Source organism: Rhipicephalus sanguineus, chromosome 1, assembly GCF_013339695.2.
Source record: "Rhipicephalus sanguineus isolate Rsan-2018 chromosome 1, BIME_Rsan_1.4, whole genome shotgun sequence".
NCBI classification, from domain to species: domain Eukaryota; kingdom Metazoa; phylum Arthropoda; class Arachnida; order Ixodida; family Ixodidae; genus Rhipicephalus; species Rhipicephalus sanguineus.
The window spans coordinates 262,466,059-262,481,763 of record NC_051176.1 but is presented as its reverse complement, the minus strand read 5'-3'; the positions used below and the strand labels follow the sequence as shown (position 1 = coordinate 262,481,763).

Here is a 15,705-nt window from a genome sequence, read left to right as displayed (position 1 = left end):
ATTGGGTCTTCCCTCGCAAAAAATTCCTGGCCACGGGCCTGCTAATGACTGATTTTTCGCCACTGTTGTGGCGCCCGTGCACCGCCCGCGCAGCAGCTACTGTGTAGCTACCATTGCGTTCTCACAAATATTACTGTTAGCGTAACATTGAAGACTTTGTATTTTAGCCAAGTGCTTCCTACGCATTCCACGTAGTTCTCGGTGTGTGTGATTAATATACCGTTATATCTGTCATAGCAGATACGTTTCAGGGCTATATAAGTTGCAACTGCCTATATTACCAGCCCCGAGAGAAGAGAGGAAGCTCAATGTAATATAGTTGTACTCACTCACGTGACTGGCCGGTGTAGTCGGTGCGGAGCCTCAATTTCAGCAAAACTAAACTTATTAAGGAAACAACAATAATTGTTTGTTGTCGATTTTTATCAGTCCCTAGCGCGTTTTTATGGAGTATGGGAGCAGTGCGCTAAGCAATGCGCTCACGTTATCTGACTTCGGTCTCTGCAGATGCCGAATACCATAAACTAAGGTGATGGTAGTGATAATAATGTTTTTACAGGCGGGGTTCGCCTGGTAGATCTGGCCGATCATGGCTGCGCGTGTGTCTGTTTACACGTCGCATATTTCCCCATGAATTACTATGTCCATTTTTTGTTCGTATAAGAGCTATTCGTCGTTTTTTGCCTGGTTTCACTATTATGTTCACCGTCATGGCTGGCTGGCTGCAGAAATTATTAAAAACCAACTATCGTGCCCGAAATGCTTCGTGATAAGGGAAGTATTACTATCACTGTAATCAGGGCTATTATAATAATAATTTGTGGGGTTTAACGTCCCAAAACCACGATATGATTATGAGGGACGCCGTGGGGGAGGGCTCCGGAAATTTCGACCACCTGGGGTTCTTTAGCATGCGCCTAAATCCAAGTACACGGGTCTCCAGCATTTTCGCCTCCATTGAAAATGCGGCCGCCGCGGCCGGGATTCGATCCCGCTATCTTCGGGTTAGCAGTCGAGCGCCATAACCACTAGACCACCGTGGCGGGCGTAATCAGGGCCAGTTGGTTACTGATATTAAATAACTTGTTTACTACGCTAAGCAGGACGGAACACAAACGTGATCCCCACACCAGCAAACCACTGTATCCATTTTGTGTTTCGTCCTCTTTAGCAGTGATGTAGCCACTTTTCATTACAAAAGTGCATTATTACACGCTTCGCCACATGGAGATTGACCGTCACTCCTCGTGCTATTGGCTTTCGCAGCTTCTTCGTGTAGCGACTCCGATTTCTGACAGGCGAGCCTCAGCAATATTCACTCTGAAAAGCAATGCCGGTTTGGCTTATCTCGTCTCTCGACCTATGACTTTGATTGAATCAGCCGTCTTCTCTGCACACCGAACACTGCGGCTAATGGTTGCCCGGCACTCGAGCCTCACGCGCTCTGACACAAATTGTCTTGACCCAGCGACCTCCAGCAGAAGGCGCCACTGCGGCGATCATTTACACGATCTAGGCAAGCGCTAGAGGTCGTTGTGTTAAGTGCTGCACTTTCATTTCGTTCTAGTTGAGACAAAAAAAAAAAAATCATGAAATCGATTGTCCCGGCCCTTGCAGTTAAAACCGCATTTAAATCCCTGCGTCGTTTCCTTAGCCTTGGGGGCTGTCATCAAATGGTAAGCGGTATTCGTAGAGCGAGGAACAATTTGTCGGCGAAATATGCTATGTGGTGCGCGTAGTTATGCACGCGATCGAAATTTATTCTCTCTGAGAGGAGAAAGTGCAACGGAATGGTCACATAGAACATGAAACTCAGTGTTTCTTTCTTTTTTTTTTTTTTTGAGTCTGTTTAAGTCCGTTTTTCTTGACCTCGCGGCGTAAACGACATGACCGGGACGTCGTGCCGCGGCTCGCGAACGTGTCGTTCTTGTGTCGACCCGGCGCGTATACGCGGAAATGGGGCAGCGCTTTCTGGCGGCGTGGTTCCGCTCACACCATTCAGCCGGCCGGCGTCTGCCGCTCTCTCTGGGAGGCGAATCGATAGCTCACTTGGCTGGGCGTCACGCGGGAGCCACTGGCCCTTGCCTCGACTGCTCCACATCGGCGACAACACCCCCCCCCCCTCCCTTCCCCCGCTCTACCCCCTGCGTACACACACCACTCCTCTCGGCCTCCCGGTCACGGCACAGCCTTGTGGTCTGCGGTCGCCGTGCTTTCTCGGGCGTTCGCTCGACCTCCGCCAAAATACAACCGTTAGAAATCCAACGGGCATAATAAAAAGGCAAAAGAAAAAACGGAGTAAAGTGACCTATCCAAGGGAACATTATGGAAAGTAGCCACGGAAGAATGGACTCGGGAAAGTCGCGTGCTCGGGGCTGCCGTCGTGTTGTCATCGTCTCCCCAACGACGATATACAGAGTTTTTCGGTTGTCGCCACTCCTTGAGGCGAAGATTCCTGCAAAAGAACTCGTGTCCCCCTTTCCATCGCATTTGACTAGCTCTTCTCCTTCGCTCACGTTGGTCAGAAACACGCGAATGCCACAATACTCCGACTCTCTCGCCGCAATGAGCGGCGCGATCGAATTGAGCTCAACATAACGCAACACATCGCGCTTTGCAATGGACAGTGAATATGGCGTGACTATATAGCTGTCGGCCATAGGGCGACGTCGCAGGTATTCAAACGTAAACGAAGAAAAGCGGACGAAGGCGCGGGGTGGAGGGGGGGGGGAGGAGTTCTATACATGGTAACGGCTCTGCGCTCCTCTCCCTGTGCGCGAGGGGCCCCCGCCGTCGTCGGCTCCACGGAGTCCGCAAGCCGTCCTCGGCGCTCTGCTCCTCCTTTCTCCCGTTTCCTTCGTATCACGGGCCGGCCAGCCGCCCCGCAGGTGATATTGATAAAGCGGTTGAAAACGAGGCCGGCGCTCCGTATACGCAGTGTACGCAGGGGCCTGAGCCAGGGTCTCTATTCTGGTGTTCTGCCCAGCGGGTCCTAGGCGAGTGTCCCACTGGCGTCTTCGTCTGTCGGCTTTCTGACCGACTGATACAATTCGGTCGCTCCGATAAAATGGAGCTTCGCCTAGGGCACAATTTCTTTCGTAAGTCTGTTTGTATCTGTTAGTCGTCAGGCGATTCTTCTTGTATTCATTATGGTGACGGGAAACGAAAGAATGATACAGAGGTAGCCCACTTTTTTTCATGCGTTTTCGGACACGTGTCTCTTTACGCTGTTTTATAGCCGGCGTGTGACATTGCGCTGCTGTGTACGAGGTCTATGGCTTGATGGCATTATTGATTTCCAATGGGGGCGGAATGCAAGGGGGCTCGTGTACAGTGCTTTAGCTGCGCTTAAAAAAATACTGGTGGTCGAAAGCAGTGCACGATTCGGCTTGCCTAATAACCCACCGTGCGGTTGCAATACGTTGAGGGCTATAATCAAGCATTTTAACGTTGCTTTATAAAAAAAATTGCAATATTGTAGAGGTACTCCGAAAAATTGCCTAATAGCATTATCGCATAAATTCATAAATCTATATGTATACTTTATCGATTTATTTTACCTTAAGATCCTATGAATGCATTAAACATGTGGATGGAGAAATCAGGGGATTGTTTTTCTGGTGGTGTTCACAGTATATAAATAAAAAGCAAAGGTGGACTCTCCTTTCTCCTGGTGGCATGGATGACTGTAGAACACTCTTTGAATAATATTCAGCCTTAAAGAAATATTAATTTCATACTGTGGTCAGCACTTACAGCTATTGTATCTTGATCACTTGTGGCGATAATGAAAGCACACTATGTAAATACATCTTGCGCGTAAATAAAATGACATCTTGCGTGTAATATAAATAAAACTTGCATGTAAGGGTACGAAATCAAGTTTGACTTTGTCAAGTTCAATTTTGACTGACCAGGCAGCATAGACGTTCCATGATACGAAAAAGTGTTTGCATTTGTCTTCACCGTGAGTTAGCAATAAATGCATTCGACAGGAACGTTATATGTTACGACAGACGCAGCTATATCCGAGAGTTCGTTTAATTTTCAGACAATAAATGCAACAATTTTCTTCGTTGCGTACTTAACACGAAATGTTTCTTGGACGAAAGACGTCAGTCAACTGACGTAGTCGTCTCTCATCCATGGGGACAGAAAAGGCGAAGTTACCAATATGGTCGAATTCGTCACCGACCTCTATTGCCTACTGTAACTTGTACTCGTTCCGCCATTCGCATATATTCGCTTGCTAAATTCATGAAATTACACCCCGACTGCACACATTTCTCACTTCCCCCCTTTCTTTTCGATATAAAAAAGTCATTTATGTGTTATTCCGCAAAAAAGCGACACAATAGGAACAAAACAGCGACAAATGTTGGAAAGACGTTTGCATTTCGCGTATGTGTTGCTCTGAGACAGCTTACTAAAGGCAGCACTGCTGCGCTGGAAGAATATATTGAAATCACGAGCTGCAATATTCTATACTTGGTGTATGTACTACGTGTGTGTATGTGTGTGTGTGTGTGTGTGTGTGTGTGTGTGTGTGTGTGTGTGTGTGTGTGTGTTACTTCAGTCGTTAAGTGCGATCGAATAATTATAATATGCGTACTAACATTCACAAAAATAACTTATGCTAGATATTCTGTCAAGATATATATATATATATATATATATATATATATATATATATATATATATATATATATATATATATATATATATATATATATATATATATATATATCTTAATCCTGAGGCTGGGCGTATCACTAGTGAAGGCGTGCGACCGATAGCAATCGTATTTTACGTAGAAAAAGATTAGCAAAATCGGCCATTGGTTCGCAGCGATTTATCCATGCTCTGCTTGGCGATTTTTTTTTTGTCTTCAATAAATGTTCCCTTCTCATGGTGTTGCAGTGAGTGAACCATAAATACGAGATCCGTGAGGTAGCGCAGAGGCGAGAGGCAGAAAGGCGTGACGACGCGGCCGAGCCGGCGACTCGGCTGGTTGGCACTCGGTTCACGCGTGTTCCCTTTATATTCGGTGCACGCAGGCACCTACCAGGGCCAGTGGCTGCGCGGCACGCGGCATGGCTACGGCGTCCGGTCGAGCGCCCCCTTCGGACTGGCGGCGCACAACCGGAATCCGGGCTCCGGTGGCAAAGTCGAGGTTCGCACCTCGCAGACGTCGCTGGACAGCAGCAGCCACCCCGTGGACCCGGCCTCCGAGAGGGACCGCAAGATCGACGACTGCCGCGGCGGCTTCGTGCTCAAGGCGCGAAGCGACGAGCCTCCGCAGCGTCGTCGCTCGCTGGTCGAGAAGTCGTCCAACTTCAAAAAGTCCATCCTCCAGGTGCGTGTCTCGGCCCCATTCCTCACTTTGCGAAAATGGGGCTGTGCTACACAGGCACGCTAGTAATGTCCCCAGCGGATCAGAAGGTTCATCCACTTAGCACGTCAATTGCTAGAAATAAAAGCGTTGAATGCATTGACTGCCTGATCAGTGGTCACGAAACTCAAGAGGTGAACGACTGTAATCGAACGCTGGTAGTACGAAACATTCTCTAGGCACGAGAACAGCTCAAGACCCGCATTCTTGAAAGGATATTACGCCTAGACCTTTTCGTAAAATAGAACTTCAGGCAATCATGGTGCTAGACATATTCGTTACCGAGGGCGGTCAGCCAGTAGATACGAGAATTTGCGAACGAAAAGCTTTGTGAATTCGGCCTATGATGTCGACAAAAGTCTAGGTTAGTTCACAGCTGGCGATGGCGACCAGTGGGAGCGCGGGCACTGGCCAGCCCTCAATCTTCACTGTATACGTGAGACACAACATCGGTGACTCAGGGCCTTTACAAGCTGTTACTAGTGCTTTTCTTATGACTCTAGAATGTTTTAGTGATAAATAGCTTAGACAATGGCCAATCGAAAACTTTGCAAGCACACGTAGCCGGCAACATTTCCCAAGTTGTAGAGCCACCGGCAGTAATTATCATAGCGTTTCGAAGCTTGCCCTAAAAAAACCGGCACATGAGCACCGTTTTCACAACACATTCCCGCGTTTATAAGAAAGAATCGCTACAGCAGAGTTCAGGGTAAAAGTATTTGGTTTTATGAAAGAGAGAAAACAAAAGGTGAAAGGCATAGAGGTTAACCAGGCCATCTCGGTTCTATGATTCCGCGACGCATTTAGGCGCTGAATTATCAACCGAAATAGTTACCTTAACAAAACCATCAAACGTTCAACAAAGCTAAGATTGCCGGAAGCGTTCGTAGATAACATAGGTGGTCGCCTTTTCAAGGCGCAAATATAATAAGATTGATTGATTGATTGATTGATTGATTGATTGATTGATTGATTGATTGATTGATTGATTGATACAAATTTGCACATATCATCTTGGAGTAAAGTGACCGGATTTCCCAGACTGGTCACGGAAGGGGATTGGGGGCATAGAGTTACAGACAACTAAATGGCGCTGTGACTTATACGTCCTAATTTGCTTTTTCCGCTAAGTAGCCTTGCAGCAGGAATTAGAAGATCTCATGTTCTTGACTTCAGTGTTTCTTGACATATCCTATTAACTTTGGTACGAAAAGGAAAATCAATGTTCTATTTGTTGAAGGCACGAGAAAGCGAACTTCACAACTCTAATTCGGTGTCAATGATTAGTTTTGCTTCCTATTTCCAGGTAGGAAATGCTCAAGCTCGTGCTTGGAGGCATGCATTTGAAGAGCTGTGCTTGTACGTGCGCTTATGGGCTCTGTCTGGACCTGTAACCCTAGAACATTTCGCACGCTTGAGTGTTCCGTAAAAGCGGTTGGATAACGCAAAAAACGTTTACAGAGAAAACGATTTGTGAATGAAGTTCTCCGACATGACACAAAAATGTTGCGCGTGCACCTTCCGCATATTTGGCTAGAATAACAAGATTCTTGAACACACGCCTCCTAGTGGCGGGATGAGTCGACGACATCACCTGATCTTCTAGAAAGAAGGGGCGGGGGGGGGGGGGTGCGCAGGAGGACGGGGATGAGAATGGCACTTGAAATCAATGCCTAGGTTCTGAAGCATCGCAGCCACAGCTCCCCCTGTCCCCATTTTGAATATGCCACTCTACACTTAAGCTTGGTGAAGACGAGAGTCTCACTTAACCTAGTCAGGTTGGAAAGGATGACGAGAAAAAAATGAAACATACGCCTTGCTTGGCGCCTGTCCCGCTTTCTTCGTTTCAGCTTTGTGTAGATCGCTGGCATGGGACAACAAAAAGCTCCTTCAGAAGTGCAGCGCAGCATCCGAAAAGTGGGACATCAGCCATTTGAATTGCAAGAGTGGGTGCCGGGTAATTACGATAGCGAACTCCATGTTAACTGAGATGCTGGCCTTGGGAATGCACTACTTACAAAGAAGTAAACCTCTATGAAAATTTCTTTAGGAGCCAAGTGCCGGCTGGGTGTGTGGTATGTGACAGCAGCACATGCACATAGCTGCTCAAATAATGTTTACGCCGCCACGAGAACATTAGCGGTATGTGACGATTTTTCTCTTAAGGCGAGATCCACGATGCGTGAAAAGGTTGAGCCCTCTTTCATGGGAATCGGTCATAACACGAAAGTGAAACGTGTCTACACAGAAGTAGCTGTTGGTTTGTTGGACGTTACGAAATAGAAGTGCATAAAATTGCTGTGTCTATTAAAAAATGGCAGCAGATCCAAAGCGCCCCTTTGCAATTTGCATACAGAGAAGCTTCTTCGTCTTTCACCGACGCCACGTGTCTTCCTGCCCTGATCCACCCACTTCGTGTAATGGTTTATGAAGTCCACGATGTGGAGGATCATTTGTCGCCGAAGCTGCCTAAGGCGCGTTCCTTAACTATAGTTTATAACGGGAAGTGAAGGGGGAAACCGGAAGTGCAAGCCAAAAGTGAATTACAAGGTCGGAAGTGGAAACCGGAAGTGGATTGAGAGACATCTCACGGGGGTGCTAGAAAACTTTCCATTTTCCACTTTCTTGATTTCCATTTTCCGTTTTATTTCCATTTTTATTGACCGAAATGACGCCGGTAATGTCTTGATGAAGGCCGGCATAAAACAGTTTCGTGTTAAAACAAAAGTGCTCAGTGGGTCTCGACGTGACGCGACGTGACGTCCTGGAGCAAGTGGTTACCGAGCAAAGTCAGTGGCGAACTGAACTAAGAAGTTTAGCCAACACCGAACTTCGCCTGAATATTGCTTCTGTATATTAGCAAAAAAAAAAGGAAGAAAAGAGGGGGGAGGGAGAGGAGGGCAGCAGTACCTTCCTCTCACAACTGGGTTAAGTTAAACAAGAACACTTACTGACTTTACCGGAAGGCCATTTACTCATTACTTTCCGCATTTCATACAGCCAACCAGAAGCGGTCTGCACCTCAAACGTTCTATTTATGAGGTGAAACACCCCCTGTTTCACGTGGACGAAATGAGTACAAGTCGAATGACGCCAACATTAGGCGGAGCTCGTTTCCATAATTCCGCGTGTATTTTCACCCCAAAATAACTGTCTTTTTATAGATCACGCAAGAGTTTGCTAAAGTTTAGATGTGCTCCGAGTAGGCTTTTACTTTCATCTTATTATTTCTTTTCGTATGCTGAGTTCCGGATGAACGAATGCAAATTAAGAACGACAATCTTAGCATACTATTGAGTTGGACAGCAGAGAAAGTAAGATTAAATACACTATAGAAAACGTCTTGTACGTGTGGCAGTTAAACGTATGAGCGCAAAAATACTGAAGTATGGAATTACGATGAAAACCAAATGCTACGAACAGTCAGTCTCACGTATTTGTATAAACAAAAAAAAAAAAGAAAAAGCTTGCCGTGCAACACCAACAAAAAAGGAGTAAGTAATGAGAAGAGGAAGGAGAATAGGTAGGACACAAGAAAGGAAAGGGTTGATTGCTTTCTCCTCGCCAGAGTATGTTACAACCTTCGATGTTGACTTCAATATAGGGTCGGAGTAGATACTGGAGAAGACAGAAGTTTCTGTGTCAACTTTTCACGATTACCTGGCTGGCACTGAACATAAAGTGTCACTTTATGTTCAAAGCTGGTCGTATTTCTCAGTGTCGCAGGGGAGCTCGTATTGTAGCGCGATACGAGCTGTCAAGTGCCAGCTGGAGGTCGGACCATTCGATAGTAAACTCGTACTTGCAGCAGTTGTACGTTCCCTTTTGTGGTTCTATTGGGAGCCTCTCTTTGTCGTAAACCTAGCCAATCACTTTCGGCAGAACTCTGTCGCACTAGCAACAGCGGTCATGAAAGCCTCGGGTGCGTGTGATTCTGTTTTTATTTTTGCAACATAAAGAACAATGCCGGGGGTTGTGCAGCCGGCACATTCAAGTTTCTTCGCAAATACAGGAACGAAATGCACTTAAGCATGGTCGATATACGTATATGCCCACGCAGGAAAAATGCAGCTTCTTCGCGGGGTGTTTTATTTTCCTTCATCGGCAAAAATTTTAGGCTTACCTGATGTTTTATCTCAGTATGCGAAACTGTAGCGCTTCGCTAGTGCCGAAGTTTATGCTCTCTATATAGTTTATTGTTCACAATCTGCTCACAACACGTAAAGTGTAAAGGAACTGCATTGACCTTACGGAAGTCCTGGACATTTTGCGGCCGCCTAACATGCTCGTGCGTATAAGAATTCTCAGTGACGAACTTTAATAAATTGATGACTTCCTCAGCTTTCACTACTGTTAGCTGTCTACGCCTATGTGCCGATATTTACTCCGCGAATAGCTCAAACTCAGAACGAGAGAGCCCACCGGCAGACCATTAATTTTACACAGCATGGCCCATGACATTTCACAGCGGCGCGTTATTAGGACACGCGCGTGCCGCGGCATGGCGTGGGCCCGGCGCTTGTTTGGGACGCTGGGGAACTCACTGTTTGAGCACTTTGCTTCCAGGGCCTCCGAATCAAGAAGCAGCACAGCACAGGCGACATCGATAAGCGGGGTGTGAGCTCGGGCTCGTCGCTGCGTTCGTCGGGCTCGAATATGAGCTCGGCCAGCTCTGAGTCTGCCCAGTCTGGGCTCACAGAAGCGCACACCGATTCAAACGCCTCCTTCGTGTCACAAGTTTGTGCCTTTTCATTGTTTTCCCATTACTCTGCATGCTTTTTTTTTTTTTTTTTTCGCGTGCGCTGCTACACGCACAACAGTCGAAACCCGGTTTAACGAGCACTGCCTGCGGGGCTCGACGCTGCCGCAAGGGCTGCAAGGAAAAAGAGAAGGAAAGAAATAATAGAAAGGTTTGATTGCAGTGGCTGCTTATTGCTTGACCGGGACAAGCTTGCGTGCTACAGCCTGCAAAAGCTACGAGCATGTTCCGTCTTTCTCTCTCTTTATTTCCGTTTTTTTTTTTCTTTTCCTTGTCTTCCTTGAAGCGTTTCTTTTTGTTTGTTTTCTTCCCTCCATTCGGGCAACCATCGTTCGTTCCTTTCGTTCTGCGTTCTCCTCGTTTGCAATAACCAACGTCAGATGGCGCCAGAAAAACAGCGAGCGCTTGCGGCACGCTGGCGCCCTCTAGTGAACCCGTGGCAAAACTCGCTGCTGGAAAGCTGCTTGCAAGTTGGCTTCGCTGCGGGAGAGCAAGGCGTTGCGGAGAGCTGCATGCCGGCGTGTGCCGGCGGAATGTGTGATGCATTTGCTATCCTAAAACGAAAACACAAACAAAAAAAGTTGTTGAACCGTATGAATTGCCAAATGCCATCAATTTTGATGACCCTTCAAGGAATTCTTGTTACGAAAGACGTTCTGGTGAATTATGAAAGAAACTTCTATATAAAGCTTTTCTTTTCGTAATCTGGGAAATTTCATGCAGTAGGCCACTTCTTGTGATACTTGGCCGTGATCGTCACTGGAAATTTTGTGGATTTATATGCTCCAAGCACATGTTTGCAACGTCGTTCCTGTATTTCGCAAGCAACTCTGATGCTTCTGAAATTTTTCATAACCGTTATTGGTCTCGCAAAACAATATGCACGTCACTGGTACCAGCTGCAGTGATGATCATACATTTAGTTTTCAACGACATTGTTTATATCCAATCTTTAAAAAAAGCATAACACTGCATGCACGTTTGTTTATTTGTTTGTTTGTTTTGGTGGAATGCTCTGTAGGTTATTTGTTTGTTTGCTATGAGCATGTTTGTTCTGTTTGCCGGGCAGTTATCCATTGTTTATTTAATGTTTTACGTTATAGCTTCATTTTCCCGATAGTGGTATATTTGTGATTGGGTTTCACGATAACATGGCGCTGCTCCGGGCAGAATAACCAAAACATTATTTTCCGTTTCGTTACACCGGGTCTTGACTGCTATGTTGGTGCCGTGCCGGTGAATACGCATTATAACTTACGTAAATGCATGTTCTTCAATTACCAGTAAAGTTTGACTGCTATCGACATTGGGCTAAAGTTACATTACTTTCTTAATGTCACTATGGCATGCTTTAATAACACATTTTTGCGTGTGTTTCTCCGAGTAGGAATTGGTTAATACGAATAATTTCGCTACCATTTGTAATGATATCCGAGTGCAATAACTCTTGATTCGCATTTTAGTGGCTATTATGTTCCCAGCCTTAATATACCAATGTATTGCAGGTGTCATGCCAGCTGTTTTTCGACTAGCAGCGATAACTCGGGAGCGATATTGCTTTCCTAATGTTTTCGAGGCCACGTGAGAAAAACGGACTGTCGGGAAACGGCTTTCGGTAAAACCTTCTTTGTCTCTACGAATCGCCTATAACTCAGTAATACAGATTTTTGTTTCGCGTCGCCATAGCTGTCCGCGCAACGGCGACCATGGGTAAAAGAACATCGCGAACAGCGGAACGCCGTTCACGTAACACTAAGAAGTAAGTGTTGCGTAATGTCGTGGTTATTACACAGGAGTCCTTTGCCTAAGGCACGCAGTCTGCATTCTCAGCACCACCTCTAGCTAATTGCTAAGCACATTTCTTAGCAATACTGACGTGCTTACGCTGTCGATCACGACCACAATACAGTCGAACATCGTGCGACGATGCTACGAAAAACCTTTGTTTTTAATTAACTTGCAGTACAGATGCTCTTTCAGTATTAACCTTGGTCTCTGTGCTAAATCCGTGTGCTACGACTAACAAAGAGACATTACAAGTTATATTCATATCAATTGACCCATGGTAACATTAACGTCGTCGTCCATGCATTTTCCATGACTTTCGCCTGTTTTCTGACCGTGGCCTCGAAAATAAAATTTGTTTATCTTTGGTGGAACGTTACAGAATCTCAGTTTCTGGAAAAAAGAATAGGCATACACATAGTATTAATTCAAATACTAATACGCTAATATGAAGCAAAACGAACGTTCTGTGGACAAACCGGTGTAATATATGTATGCTGTGTAACCATCACGGATTCTAATTTAGGCTATTATTCTTACTGGGTGCCATTTGTTTGCTTAGCTTTGCTTGCTTTTTGCTACCGTGCAGTTTTGAGTAAGCGCTTTTCGGTTACTGACTGCATTTATGCCATATTTTCCGCTTATCTTTTATTATTTGGTACATGTTGCTCGCGCGTGTTTATCAAACATTTCGCAAAGCCCTTTAGCTATGAAGCACACGTTTAGTTTAAGGCGAACTTATGTAGCACATTACGACATGTAAGACATTATTCCGTGACTACGGGCGCAGTTGAGTTGAACTTCAACTAACCTGCGGTATGGTATGCTTCATGCAAATACCACAATGCATTCATATTTAGCGTATGGAACACAATGTCGAAAAAGGGCTTCAGTTAGGGTACTTGTGTTAAAATGCCTGTTTTTTTTTTTTTACCCTATCGCTTCGTATTATCGATTGGTGCATTTTTCGGTGATATACTTTTAAGCGTATTTTTATGAAACACACGCTAGTGAAACAGTCTGGACGAAATTTTCATCAATAATGTTGAAATATACCAGTTTTATGATCTTTTGTAGATACTTAAGGTTGTGCAGAAAAGGACTGACTGCATGCTATTTACAATATATAGGTCGTAGGGCAAGCATATTAAATGTGGTGTGTCGTTTCTGAGCTAACTGAAATCACTTGTTGATCTCGAAATGATTCGTCGCTGACCAAAAATTGGCTCTACGTGAAATTTTCTTCGCCACATGTTGTACCCTAGAGGCCTAAAGTCACCAAATTGTATCACACCGGGACAACAACTCACATGCGTTTCAAAATAATTATAGTGCTCTGACAATCGGGACCAGGTCTAAATTAGTTGTGGGGCTAGTTGGCTCACATTATCAGCGAAACAGCGCCAGAGAACACACGGGAATAGAAAAGAGGGAGAGTACACTAACACAGGGTGCTGTGTATGTGTCGTCTCCCCCTTTTTATAGTCCCCTGTGTTGTCTGGCGCTGTTTTGCTGCTAATCGGGCCCAAGAATACCGATGTGTCCACAGCGTGCATGTCGGACAAGAAACTGCGGAGAGTGAATTCGAGAGACGTTGCTGCAGTGCCGCGTGGCCGTCGGCGCGTCGTCAGGGTTCCGGGCGGGGTGTGCTTCGCAGGAGGACATGACAGACCAGAACGTCATGGAGACGTACATGGGCGAGTGGAAGAACGACCGACGCTCGGGCTACGGCATCGCCGAGCGCTCGGATGGCCTCAAGTACGAGGGCGAGTGGTACAACAACAAGAAGTACGGCTACGGCGTCACCACCTTCAAGGATGGCGCCCGGGAAGAGGGCAAGTACAAGAACAACCTGCTGGTCACGTCGGGCAAGAAGAAGCACCTATTCTTGCTGCGCTCGGCCAAGTTCCGCGAGCGAGTCGAGGCCGCCGTCGCAGCCGCCCTGCGGGCCTCGCAGATCGCGCTGCAGAAAGCCGACATCGCCATCTCCAGGTGAGTACGCGAACACAACGTGTGCTGCGTGCGTGGCAAAGTTAACTGCAAGCAGTTGTGGCGTCAGAAGTGTGATATGCGGAGTAGTGGGTGGAAGCCATTGAAACTTTGCTATTATTTACACAGCGGATGTATCGTTGGCGTGCTCAGTGGAGTGTAAGCGATAGAGCATCTATGTCATATTCAACTTTCTCCCTCGTCTCGGACACACACACACACACACACACACACACACACACACACACACACACACACACACACACACACACACACACACACACACACACACACACACACACACAACACACAACACACAACACACACACACACACACACACAAACACACACAAACACACACACACACACACACGCACACACACACGCACGCACGCACGCACGCACGCACAAACAAACAAACAAACAAACAAACAACAAACAAACAAACAAACAAACAAACAAGCAAACAAACAAACAAACGCGCACACACACCTAGGCTTGTTAATATACTCAACAAAACTAAGCGGTTATTCCGCGAAAGACATAGCCAGGTCTCGTGAAGACAACCCTGATGAACTCGAACCGGCTCTGAAATGTTAGGTTCTATTGCAAAAAGCAAAAGAAAACGAAAACTTAAAAATCAAAAATAAAGAAAATATCGGCCGCGGCTGGTGTTGAGGCTATCGGCCGGGGCCTCCGCGATTAGATCCGACAACGGCGGTTGTCTAAGCACGCCGTTGCTAATCGCCGAGGCCGCGGCCAATAGCCTCAACACCCGCCGCGTCACGGTAGGTGACGTAGCAATGCAAGTTTTCGTCGCTCCGCCACGCGCTGCAGATCCCGCAAACTTTTGCGGCGGACAGTACAGGTGGATTCAAATGTTCCCAGGCCGCACCGCCATAGGATTACACGGTATAGCGGCCTGGGAACTTTTGACCATCCCTGTGTTTCCAAAGAGTCTGATTTCAGGCGAATGTTTACACATTCATTGGAGAATACATGAGACGGGTGTGGTCATGCGTATGTACACGAACAAAAAGGTCCGTAATCAGTCACGGCAGACACACTGATGAAACACTGGCACACTGTAATATATAGGTCACTACGCAGAATATTAGCAAATTAACGCTAGTGAAACCGCACAAAATACACAAGCATTCGGTGGGGCAGGCGACTGGCTACAAGACCTTTACTATTTCCTCATGATGGCGGTTGAAAACTAACAAATCATGCCTTATGTGTTTGCACGTTCTTGTGAAACTATGTAATTGCTACCGAAAAGAAAGGAACACAGATGGAACGGGAATATCGAACTCTCTGCGAATCGAAGCTTTCGCTAAATGACTAAAGTGGATGCGTACTATTCATTAGCATCTATGCGACCTGTAATCGAATGCAGTCTTTCTGTTAGTGACACCGCAGCAGTCAACTTTAATGTGATGTGATGCCATGTATGTTTATGCCAGTGAAAGGAAGTAGCGAGACTTAGATGTAGGTATGTCCCGAGGATGATGGCGATGTTTGCAGAGGAAAGAACGGTAAGGAATTGTGTAAACGAGAGGGGTACGACGTGAAATACATGGGGTAAGATTAAATATTTTTCTTCTATTTGATTCCTCTGTACGTGGCCTAATGGAAACGTACGCGCGCGGATATGTCGTGCGAACGTGGTCTCGCGTGCACGTGATACGCGACGCTAGGTACTCACCTACTTAGTAGACACCAACAGCCACGCTTAGAAAAGCCCGGTAAGGTTCACTAAGGAGGCTTCTATCCTATA

The 15,705-nt window shown here is 46.2% G+C and overlaps 1 protein-coding gene across 2 annotated transcripts in view; it reads left to right on the top strand.

The window, feature by feature from the left end:
- Positions 1 to 15,705, top strand: part of LOC119378856 (junctophilin-1) — an 89,640-nt gene that overhangs the window by 52,579 nt on the left and 21,356 nt on the right. The window contains exons 2-4 of one of the 2 annotated variants that reach the window (XM_037647901.2): positions 5,058 to 5,356; positions 9,959 to 10,129; positions 13,594 to 13,928. In XM_037647901.2, the coding sequence (XP_037503829.1) occupies positions 5,058 to 5,356; positions 9,959 to 10,129; positions 13,594 to 13,928 (805 nt within the window). The remainder of the gene's footprint in view (positions 1 to 5,057; positions 5,357 to 9,958; positions 10,130 to 13,593; positions 13,929 to 15,705) is intronic. The other variant, XM_037647902.2, reaches the window with a different exon arrangement.